The sequence below is a fragment of the Diaphorina citri genome, unplaced genomic scaffold (assembly GCF_000475195.1).
Source record: "Diaphorina citri unplaced genomic scaffold, Diaci psyllid genome assembly version 1.1 scaffold2174, whole genome shotgun sequence".
NCBI classification, from domain to species: Eukaryota; Metazoa; Arthropoda; class Insecta; order Hemiptera; family Psyllidae; genus Diaphorina; species Diaphorina citri.
The window spans coordinates 16,150-28,484 of NW_007379599.1; the positions used below are offsets into that span (position 1 = coordinate 16,150).

At 38.6% G+C, this 12,335-nt stretch overlaps 1 protein-coding gene across 1 annotated transcript in view; it reads right to left on the reverse strand.

Moving 5' to 3' along the window:
* Positions 1 to 11,388, reverse strand: part of LOC103518386 (glutamate-gated chloride channel alpha-like) — a 16,321-nt gene extending 4,933 nt beyond the window's left edge. Inside the window, exons 1-6 of the mRNA XM_008483448.3 lie at positions 11,290 to 11,388; positions 10,613 to 10,756; positions 8,370 to 8,384; positions 6,655 to 6,810; positions 5,161 to 5,326; positions 4,205 to 4,340 (exon numbers count right to left, since the gene is read on the reverse strand). Of these exons, the coding sequence (XP_008481670.1) occupies positions 4,205 to 4,340; positions 5,161 to 5,326; positions 6,655 to 6,810; positions 8,370 to 8,384; positions 10,613 to 10,756; positions 11,290 to 11,299 (627 nt within the window). The 5' untranslated portion in view covers positions 11,300 to 11,388. The remainder of the gene's footprint in view (positions 1 to 4,204; positions 4,341 to 5,160; positions 5,327 to 6,654; positions 6,811 to 8,369; positions 8,385 to 10,612; positions 10,757 to 11,289) is intronic.
* Positions 11,389 to 12,335: the final 947 nt, after the last annotated feature.

The following is a 12,335-nucleotide window of genomic DNA, read 5'->3' on the forward strand; positions in this document are numbered from 1 at the left end:
GACTATGCAAGCGCGCTAGCGGAGGAGCAGAAAGAACTGCGCAGAAACGTATGCGCACAAACACATTAATGCGTTGCCTCTTCTGACCACTATACGCACGCTCACACCATCTCCTCTCTCAACTCGCACAATCACCTTGCCGTCCGACGTTCAACAATTTTTGATTCCGTGGACCTCCTTTGCAGATACCAATCATTGTAAGTAAGTACTGTACTAAGTAGATATCTACCTACCTACTCATGGCCCAGCTGTAACAGATACCAATCATTGTAAGTAAGTACTGTACTAAGTAGATATCAACCTACCTACTCATGGCCCTGCTGTAACAGATACCAATCATTGTAAGTAAGTACTGTACTAAGTAGATATCTACCTACCTACTCATGGCCCTGCTGTAACAGATACCAATCATTGTAAGTAAGTACTGTACTAAGTAGATATCAACCTACCTACTCATGGCCCTGCTGTAACAGATACCAATCATTGTAAGTAAGTACTGTACTAAGTAGATATCAACCTACCTACTCATGGCCCTGCTGTAACAGATACCAATCATTGTAAGTAAGTACTGTACTAAGTAGATATCAACCTACCTACTCATGGCCCTGCTGTAACAGATACCAATCATTGTAAGTAAGTACTGTACTAAGTAGATATCAACCTACCTACTCATGGCCCTGCTGTAACAGATACCAATCATTGTAAGTAAGTACTGTACTAAGTAGATATCAACCTACCTACTCATGGCCCTGCTGTAACAGATACCAATCATTGTAAGTAAGTACTGTACTAAGTAGATATCAACCTACCTACTCATGGCCCTGCTGTAACAGATACCAATCATTGTAAGTAAGTACTGTACTAAGTAGATATCAACCTACCTACTCATGGCCCTGCTGTAACAGATACCAATCATTGTAAGTAAGTACTGTACTAAGTAGATATCAACCTACCTACTCATGGCCCTGCTGTAACAGATACCAATCATTGTAAGTAAGTACTGTACTAAGTAGATATCAACCTACCTACTCATGGCCCTGCTGTAACAGATACCAATCATTGTAAGTAAGTACTGTACTAAGTAGATATCAACCTACCTACTCATGGCCCTGCTGTAACAGATACCAATCATTGTAAGTAAGTACTGTACTAAGTAGATATCAACCTACCTACTCATGGCCCTGCTGTAACAGATACCAATCATTGTAAGTAAGTACTGTACTAAGTAGATATCAACCTACCTACTCATGGCCCTGCTGTAACAGATACCAATCATTGTAAGTAAGTACTGTACTAAGTAGATATCAACCTACCTACTCATGGCCCTGCTGTAACAGATACCAATCATTGTAAGTAAGTACTGTACTAAGTAGATATCAACCTACCTACTCATGGCCCTGCTGTAACAGATACCAATCATTGTAAGTAAGTACTGTACTAAGTAGATATCAACCTACCTACTCATGGCCCTGCTGTAACAGATACCAATCATTGTAAGTAAGTACTGTACTAAGTAGATATCAACCTACCTACTCATGGCCCTGCTGTAACAGATACCAATCATTGTAAGTAAGTACTGTACTAAGTAGATATCAACCTACCTACTCATGGCCCTGCTGTAACAGATACCAATCATTGTAAGTAAGTACTGTACTAAGTAGATATCAACCTACCTACTCATGGCCCTGCTGTAACAGATACCAATCATTGTAAGTAAGTACTGTACTAAGTAGATATCAACCTACCTACTCATGGCCCTGCTGTAACAGATACCAATCATTGTAAGTAAGTACTGTACTAAGTAGATATCAACCTACCTACTCATGGCCCTGCTGTAACAGATACCAATCATTGTAAGTAAGTACTGTACTAAGTAGATATCAACCTACCTACTCATGGCCCTGCTGTAACAGATACCAATCATTGTAAGTAAGTACTGTACTAAGTAGATATCAACCTACCTACTCATGGCCCTGCTGTAACAGATACCAATCATTGTAAGTAAGTACTGTACTAAGTAGATATCAACCTACCTACTCATGGCCCTGCTGTAACAGATACCAATCATTGTAAGTAAGTACTGTACTAAGTAGATATCAACCTACCTACTCATGGCCCTGCTGTAACAGATACCAATCATTGTAAGTAAGTACTGTACTAAGTAGATATCAACCTACCTACTCATGGCCCTGCTGTAACAGATACCAATCATTGTAAGTAAGTACTGTACTAAGTAGATATCAACCTACCTACTCATGGCCCTGCTGTAACAGATACCAATCATTGTAAGTAAGTACTGTACTAAGTAGATATCAACCTACCTACTCATGGCCCTGCTGTAACAGATACCAATCATTGTAAGTAAGTACTGTACTAAGTAGATATCAACCTACCTACTCATGGCCCTGCTGTAACAGATACCAATCATTGTAAGTAAGTACTGTACTAAGTAGATATCAACCTACCTACTCATGGCCCTGCTGTAACAGATACCAATCATTGTAAGTAAGTACTGTACTAAGTAGATATCAACCTACCTACTCATGGCCCTGCTGTAACAGATACCAATCATTGTAAGTAAGTACTGATGGTTTTTCGGGGATTTTTTTCACATTTTCTCACACAAATGAGCACTGATCTTGAAATTTGTCGCGACGACCTATGAACTCAGAGCGAGAAAGTTTAACACTTCAGTCGATAATTTTTAAGACCCGTTTTAGCGTCACCTATGTTAAGCTACGTCGAGCAAGGCCAATAAATGGATGGGTGAACTTAAAGGAATAAAGGGAGAACGGGCTCTAGACAATTTCAACGGGCTTTCCACAATTTCAAACAGGCTCCGAGAAAAACAATTTGAGCAAAAATTTTGGGACACCCTGTATATTTATTATCGCCTATGGTCTATATATTGTTTCTAGGAGCAAGTACAATGCTGACATTCTTTCAGTTGGGTATCGAGACAGGCAGTTCTTTACCCAATGTTTCTTACATTCGTTCCAATGATGTTTGGTTCTTCGCTTGCACGGTGTTCATTTTTCTCTCTCTCGCAGAGTTTGCTTTCGTCAACACAATTTGGAGATACGGGTAATGCATATGTTAGGCTCAATCCCTGAATTCGCTCAATGAGCGAAAAAACCGCTCACTCCGCGGAGTGAAAAAAGCATGATGCTCACAGCCCGAAATTCGGCAGTTGAGCAACTGTAAATAGCTCAGTCCGCGGACTGGATTTATGCAAAAGCTAAATCGCCGAAATCGGCTATTGAGCACCAAGAGAAAGAAGGCTAAACTGCTCAATCCGCAGAGTGAAAACATCCAGACCGCGGATTGTGCGTTTTGAAAAATGCTCAAACCCCGAAGTTGAAGAGCCTTGAGTGTATGAGATGTTTGAAGTTAGCTAGAACGTGTTACAAATTACATTGTTAATCTTCGGTCACTTCTTTTATTATTATTGTTTAAAAAATATCTTGTTATCGCACAGTCTTGAGTTACAGGTTCGATTCTTTCCTTATAGATTTGCATATATGAGTAGTCTATCTTGTGTAATTTTTCACGCCAAATCGAATTGTGAAATGATATGTTACACAAGAGTAGGTACATTTCAGTCTTTACTTGTGTAATTTTTCACGCCAAATCGAATTGTGAAATGATATGTTACACAAGAGTAGGTACATTTCAGTCTTTAAGCTTTGGCTATGAGTAGTATGGGTTCTTTGACTGAGAAATACTGGGTAGATATTATTATTTGTCCTGTATCACATAGCTTTAAGCTTTGGCTATGAGTAGTATGGGTTCTTTGACTGAGAAATACTGGGTAGATATTATTATTATTATTATTTGTCCTGTATCACATAGCTTTAAGCTTTGGCTATGAGTAGTATGGGTTCTTTGACTGAGAAATACTGGGTAGATATTATTATTTGTCCTGTATCACATAGCTTTAAGCTTTGGCTATGAGTAGTATGGGTATACCCTAAGCCCCCTAAGGTATTTCTATCATGACTTATGTTGTGTTGACGCTTGATGACTTATTCTTTTTCATACTGAATATGCTGGATATTTTCACACCACACCAGCGCCATGTACCTATGTTACTTGAAACGTTTCACCTCTTTTTACCCCCAACATAGGTAACTCCGTCGAATTTCCATAAACACTCAACACGTGACTATCTAAAAGAAAGAGAGAGAGGGGGTGGGGGAAATACCTCATTGTCTTTAGAGTAAAATCCATCCCGAGGTTTTTTAAATTTATGAGAAGGTTGATCTTGTTGCAAGTGAGGATGAACACTTGACTTGAGTATGTATTTGCTAGTCGGCTTCTTCAGTTGAACTTTCTGATCTCTAAAACAAATCACAAAATAGGTACCTATGAATATCACATTATGTCACGAAAAAGTAAAAGGGAAGGGAAATAAGAATGATAATAATAATTCTGTGTGAAAATATCCAGCATATTCAGTATGAAAAAGAATAAGTCATCAAGCGTCAACACAACATAAGTCATGATAGAAATACCTTAGGGTATACCCATACTACTCATAGCCAAAGCTTAAAGCTATGTGATACAGGACAAATAATAATATCTACCCAGTATTTCTCAGTCAAAGAACCCATACTACTCATAGCCAAAGCTTAAAGACTGAAATGTACCTACTCTTGTGTAACATATCATTTCACAATTCGATTTGGCGTGAAAAATTACACAAGATAGACTACTCATAATTATATGCAAATCTATAAGGAAAGAATCGAACCTGTAACTCAAGACTGTGCGATAACAAGATATTTTTTAAACAATAATAATAAAAGAAGTGACCGAAGATTAACAATGTAATTTGTAACACGTTCTAGCTAACTTCAAACATCTCATACACTCAAGGCTCTTCAACTTCGGGGTTTGAGCATTTTTCAAAACGCACAATCCCCGGTCTGGATGTTTACACTCTGTGGATTGAGCAGTTTAGCCTTCTTTCTCTTGGTGCTCAATAGCCGATTTCGGCGATTTAGCTTTTGCATAAATCCAGTCCGCGGACTGAGCTATTTACAGTTGCTCAACTGCCGAATTTCGGGCTGTGAGCATCATGCTTTTTTCACTCCGCGGAGTGAGCGGTTTTTTCGCTCATTGAGCGAATTCAGGGATTGAGCCTAACATATGCATTACCCGTATCTCCAAATTGTGTTGACGAAAGCAAACTCTGCGAGAGAGAGAAAAATGAACACCGTGCAAGCGAAGAACCAAACATCATTGGAACGAATGTAAGAAACATTGGGTAAAGAACTGCCTGTCTCGATACCCAACTGAAAGAATGTCAGCATTGTACTTGCTCCTAGAAACAATATATAGACCATAGGCGATAATAAATATACAGGGTGTCCCAAAATTTTTGCTCAAATTGTTTTTCTCGGAGCCTGTTTGAAATTGTGGAAAGCCCGTTGAAATTGTCTAGAGCCCGTTCTCCCTTTATTCCTTTAAGTTCACCCATCCATTTATTGGCCTTGCTCGACGTAGCTTAACATAGGTGACGCTAAAACGGGTCTTAAAAATTATCGACTGAAGTGTTAAACTTTCTCGCTCTGAGTTCATAGGTCGTCGCGACAAATTTCAAGATCAGTGCTCATTTGTGTGAGAAAATGTGAAAAAAATCCCCGAAAAACCATTTTTTTTTTCTTTGCTTTTCGGTTTTTTGGGCAAACAACTTTTGCTCAGAACATTTATCTCTTGGATGCTTCATTTCGAAAAAAAGTCGCTTTGCTTTTCGGTTTTTTGGGCAAACAACTTTTGCTCAGAACATTTATCTCTTGGATGCTTCATTTCGAAAAAAAGTCCAGGGTGGTTCGTGATTTGCGAACCACGCTTATATCTCAGAAACGGCTGGGAATTAAGGAATGAAATAAATTCATTTCGAAAAAAAGTCGATCAGAAATGGATATTTATGAGATTTGGACATAAACCGCTTTTGGCGGCCAAACGGGCGAAGTGACTGCTCCGTTATGGTTGGTGATAGAAAAAAATTGTAAGGACTGTTTAAAATTTTATGCTCTACATTTTGTCTCGGAATACAATTTTTCGTTGGATGAACGGTTCGCGAGATATTTTAGAAAAACTAAAAATTCACTTTTTGCGACGCTTTTTGGCGGAAAAAGCGGTCAAGCGTACAGGGGATTTTAGGGGACTTTTGAGCCATGATTCAGGGTCACATACCGAAGCTTTTGGCGAAGAGAAATCTTTGTTACTAATTTTTCCGAAGTCAATATCTAATTTTCCTGTACTGTTAGTGGGACCTATTCGAAGCACAAATCAACACTCGATAATTCGAGGAATTTCCCATTTTTGGTGCTTCCCCTATTGGCGGGAGAACGTGGAGAAATGAAATTTTGCATAGGCCATAACTCCGTCTTTGGTTGTCGGATCGATCTCAAATTTGTACTAAAGTACTACGTTCCTTAAGACCTTTGATATGATTTATCACAAGTAGGGGGTTCTCGTTTAAGATTTTAAAGATGACCCCCCTGGGGCCGCCCCTGATAGCGCTGAAAAATTGAAATTAACTAAAAATAAGTCCCCCTTTAAAATAAAGAAATACGTGTTTCAGCCTTTTTCCTAATTTCAAACGGTTCTCGAGTTTTCAGGGGTGGCACCCTGTATATCACTTACCCAGTATAGTTCTACCTGGTACGGCATCAGGTGCCATCCAGAAGGATACCCATGAAATGCAAACCAGGAGAATACTAGGTGCATAGAAATCCATCAGGTAGAATCCATACTGTCTATTTAGAATGAACGTCAGAGTCAGAGAACTATACATGTATGCTGGAACAATGCGAGACATTGAAATTTGAAATGTCAACTGCAAAACCCTCTTTTCATCATATCATCTTCTTCGCCTTTCCGTGTGTTCAGATGTCAGCCTCTCAGTCAGCCCTAGCTAGGGTGATTGCTTTGGGCTGACATTTGGTAAAATTTTGTTACCCAGGGAAATACACAGTGAACAAACTTAAGGCCCGCAAAACTTTTCCTACCTTTAATATTTCCTCTCACTTATTTTAAGAGGTTTGACAGAGGGAACTGTAACTGCTATGGTCTTATCGTCCCGAAATCGAAGAGAGAAGGAAGACAGGATAGGAAGCGCACAAACACATTAATGTGTTGCCTGCGAAGGAGTTTTGCTTGGGACATTTGATGTGACGTCATCGCCTACGGGAGCTTATGCCGTGACGTCAAAGTTCACGATTTACCGGTATTTTTTAAATCGATTTACCTCGGGATCTAGAAGCCGTAGAAGAAAAAGAAAAATTCCGTTGGTCCTCATTTTTCCTGCTCTATGACGTCATCGCCTACGGGAGCGTATTCCGTGACGTCAAAGTTCACGATTTACCGGTATTTTTTAAATCGATTTACCTCGGGATCTAGAAGTCGTAGAAGAAAAAGAAAAATTCCGTTGGTCCTCATTTTTCCTGCTCTATGACGTCATCGCCTACGGGAGCGTATGCCGTGACGTCAAAGTTCACGATTTACCGGTATTTTTTAAATCGATTTACCTCAGGATCTAGAAGTCGTAAAAGAAAAATTCCGTTGGTCCTCATTTTTCCTGCTCTATGACTTTGAAACATCACCCAAGTAAGCGCAACTGATCTATTGAACAACAACTGTTTACAAAGGCCTTTTTATTTGCCAAAATAGAACATACTCGCACAACTATGTAGGTATTATACACTAGAAGATTTCCTGCGAGCAGTTCTACGGTTTTCTAGAGTTCTAGAAAATCTAGACAATCGATAGGTAGATATTAAACTCAAGAGAGAATAGCTTAATATCTTTCTGGAAAAGCTACCCACCCTCCTACCAAAGAACTTACAAAAAAAAAAACTCTGGGGTCACTTTGAAGCATGTCTGTAAAATTCATTCCCTCTCTCTCTCAACTTCATTTGTCATTCAAGAGATGGTCTCTCTCCCTCTAACAGATGCGCTACCAACTAAGCTAACTAGGCTGGCACTTTTAGTTTTCATTTCTTCGAAATAAGATTTAGAGACGCTAGTAGGTCTCAGGGGTGAAGCCTCGGGAGCGCGAAGCGCGACCATATTATTTTTATTATTTCCTACATACACGGTCATGCCTTAATAATTAACTAGGAGAAACCCAGAGCGAAGCGACGGATTTCGACTATATAGTATTAAGGGTTTTCAACCTAAAAGTGCCCCATAGGAAATTAACCCGTAAAATCAGTTTTTTGCCCCAATAAAAGTCCCCAATAAACTTTTCGGGTCTACTGAGCATTCTATTTAATGGAACTTTTGACGAGGAATCGATTGGTGCATCTTTCAAGACTCTCCGTGTAGATACATACATACTTAGTACAGTACTTACTTACAATGATTGGTATCTGTTACAGCTGGGCCATGGAACTTCTTTTTCCAAAGTGATTTTGTCATTTTTTTAGAGGCCAGATTTTGGCTGTAGGTTACTTGCGTACTGTCATAAAGTTGTTTTCCAGAATCTCAGGCTGAGGAACCTAGTTTTGATTCACCAAAAAAAAAAGAACTTCTTTTTCCAAAGTGATTTTGTCATCTTTTTAGAGGCCAGATTTTGGCTGTAGGTTACTTGCGTACTGTCATAATTTCAACCTTCTACTTGCACACTGAAATGAAAAAAAAAAACAAAACCATATCCTGGCACATACTAGAAATAGTCCATCGGGGTATGATGTAGCTTTGATTATTCCTGAAATTTTGTTAAAAAACAAAACCATATCCTGGCACATACTAGAAATAGTCCATCGGGGTATGATGTAGCTTTGATTATTCCTGAAATTTTGTTAAATCTTATTTGTTTTCATTCAAACACTAATGTTTTATTCTATTGTTATTGTCCATTATGAATATCAAAAATAGACCTAATAAAAAGTACCTGTTGAAAAAAAGAGCAGGATGACAAAATACAGCCCTTTTACCTGGTAGAAAATAGCATGTCTCCATCAGGTAGTATAGAGACTAACATGTCCCGGCGGTAGAGTCCTAGAACCAGACTGTCCCGCTCGTTGGTCAGATAAATGTGAGGTGTCCATATGTTTTGAATAAAGTTTCTCTCCCCCACCATCTCGGTTATGTGAGGAGCATAGTGGCGATATTCTAGTCTGGGATCTTTCCAATGAAGTTGCAGGAGAAGTTGAACCTTGAATTCCTGTTGAAAACTCAAATTACCTATATCAACAAGTTTGGAGGTTGCACTCATATGCCGGGTCCACACTAACTCATTTAAATTTCAATGCCTACACTAGAAAAAAATCGGATGATATTCACGACAAGTGCAGGGAACGGGCCAACATGGCGAGCGAGGAAAGGTTTTCTCTCCCGCAGTCTCTGCACTCTGTGTATTTCTTATGGTGATTTTAGCGATCAAAAATTGATCATATCTCAGGATCGGTTTAGGCAACACGCCTGATCAACCATCGCCATCCTTGGATAATAGTTCAGCATTACCATTTAACCCGAAGGTATTTATGGAAACGGTAGTGGCAAGTTTTCTCTCCCGCAGTCTCTGCACTCTGTGTATTTCTTATGGTGATTTTAGCGATCAAAAATTGATCATATCTCAGGATCGGTTTAGATTTTCGCAAAATCCTTTCTTATTGCACACCTAGACCATAAAAGGAATATTCCTACCAAATTTCAGCTTTATAGGTGTTGTGGTTCTAGAGATAGAGCGATCAGTGTGTGAAATGTGAAATGTGAATGAGTGAATGGATCTCGGAGTAAAAAATGCAAATTGCTCATTCCCCGAAATTCGACAATTGAGCAACTGTAAATAGCTCAATCCGCGGAATGGATTTATGCAAAAGCTAAATTGCCGAAATCCGCCATTGAGCACCAAGAGAAAGATGGCTAAACTGTTTACTCCGCGGATTGGAAAACACGAAATGCCAGACCGCGGATTGTGCGTTTTGAAAAATGCTCAAACCCCGATCTTACATACTGCGGGGCTTGAACCCCTTGTAACTTTTACCACTTACCAATATTAGCAAAAGATTATTTCGTTAGGTACCCATAAAATTCGACGTAGGTAGATTTCAAAAATGAAATAAAAAATAGGGGTTCTTATTTGAATTTCTCTAGAAACGACGACTTTTATCCAAAAAGTGCAACTGCTGGAGTTCGAACCTGAATTTTGACATCACCATCAAATTTGTCAAGGGCTCTTTCCTACCTTTATAAGAATTCAAAATTCCAAGCCGTTTAAAAGTTACGAGGGGTTCAAGTCCCGCAGTATACCATTAGATCGGGGTTTGAGCATTTTTCAGAGCGCACAATCCGCAGTCTGGCATTTCGTGTTTTCCACTCCGCGGAGTGAGCAGTTTAGCCATCTTTCTCTTGGTGCTCAATGGCGGATTTCGGCCATTTAGCTTTTGCATAAATCCAGTCCGCAGACTGAGCTAATTACATATTTTGTTCAAATGCCGAATTTCGGGGAATGAGCAGTTTGCATTTTTTACTTTGCGGAGTGAGCTATTTTTTCGCTCATTGAGCGAATTCGGGTATTGAGCCTAACAGGTATATTATTTTTAAAAATAAAAATAAATAATAATAAATAAATAATAATAATAATAAAAAAAAATAGCTACAGCTGAAGGTTCTGCAAATTGGTCCTGAACTTGTGTTACAGTATCCATGAGAGAATACTCTGTCAGGTAAGGTTTACTGGGGGGTATGGTCACTGGATGAGAATCCCATTCTAGTAAGAGCTCACTTGCATTATATCGCCCTAATAAAACAAATACACACATACCTTTACATTATTGACGGATCGAAGTGAAGGTCTACGTTTTTACTCGACCGGTTTAGATGTTTATGTGTTTGTTTTTTCGCTATAACTCGCGATTGCCTGGTCCGATTTTGATGAAATTTGAATTCCTTGAGTCAAGACACGCGTCGATCCTTGAAATTTGGGGTTAATAGTTCCTACACTTAACCGATTTTGGTCTGAACGTCACCATCATAAACCCTCGTATTATTTCTACAAAATATTTAGGACCACAATTCTTGGTAAATCTATTGTTTCAAAAAAAGGTCAACCATTCTTAAAATCATTTAAGTGATTAACTAGAGGATGAATTAAAAACACATGTTAGAGAGATGGTAAAGCTCTTACTTGCCATCATGAGAGATCCTACCTACTACATTATGCTTCACAAAATTGAAAATAATATTGAACGTTGATCAAGGGATGTCCCCCACTCATTATGATCTAAGATCTATGTAGGTAGGTACCTATTGGATTAATAAATTTTTACTTACAGCTATCCATCACCAGGTGGCATTTCTGTTGGTCGAATGGAAATTTTCCTAATTGCACCCAACAAAATATGGTCGTTTTTAACCTGGAAAAAAAGTGCGAGGTCAATTTTTTGGCTGTACCTATGACAAAATTGCTCATAATACGAAGAATAACAAATCGGTAACCCAGGCGCACGCCGACACACAGAGCAGACAGGCAACGACAGCACAATTTGGGAGAGAGCTTTCTTGCCAGTCTCGCATCCTGAAATTTAAACCATACGTCGACAGTTACACGCTTATTTGCTACCAATTCGAGCCACATTGCGGAACCGCCATTAAAACCCGAAAAACCGCCCAAAAACGCATATGGTAAAGTTACTATAGAGCCTTGCGCATACGTTCGGATCTCTAGGTTTAATCCATGTTCAATACGTCCTAGGCAGTTGGTGTGAGAAAAACCAATGCTATCCACGACGTCAACCGCCCATAAAAATGGCGAAAGACCGCCAACTTTTTCACCATACTCGACTTATTTGCCGTAATTCTCTATAACATTTTAATTATCTTCTATGTGTTTTTTCGACGTAAGTATGCTATTAATGTGGTCTTAAAAAAAAAAAAAAAAAAAAGTGTGGGTCTCAATTGAAGAATGTCATAGAAAAGTCTTTGGAGTGTATGATTTTTGGTTATTGTGGTGTTTTTCAACTAGTAAACACTTTCAAGGAAAAGCGCAAGATGTTAGAGAAAACTCCCTATTTTATTCCCTAAAAAAAAAGACAACCTGGTTTAAAATCATGTAGAAAATCATGCGTTCATCATGGAATAACAGAGATGAACATTTAAATTCATGCGTTGCTCATGCACGTCATGCGTTCATCATTTATGCCTCTTTTTACTGTTCATCCATGTAAAGATTGTAAATGGGATGGATCCTAAACTAGAGAAAAATAACACTCACCAAATGGGATTACAAAAATAATAATAATAATAATAATAATAATATAATAATAATAATAATAAAATAATAATAATAAAAAATAAATAATAATAAATAATAATAATAA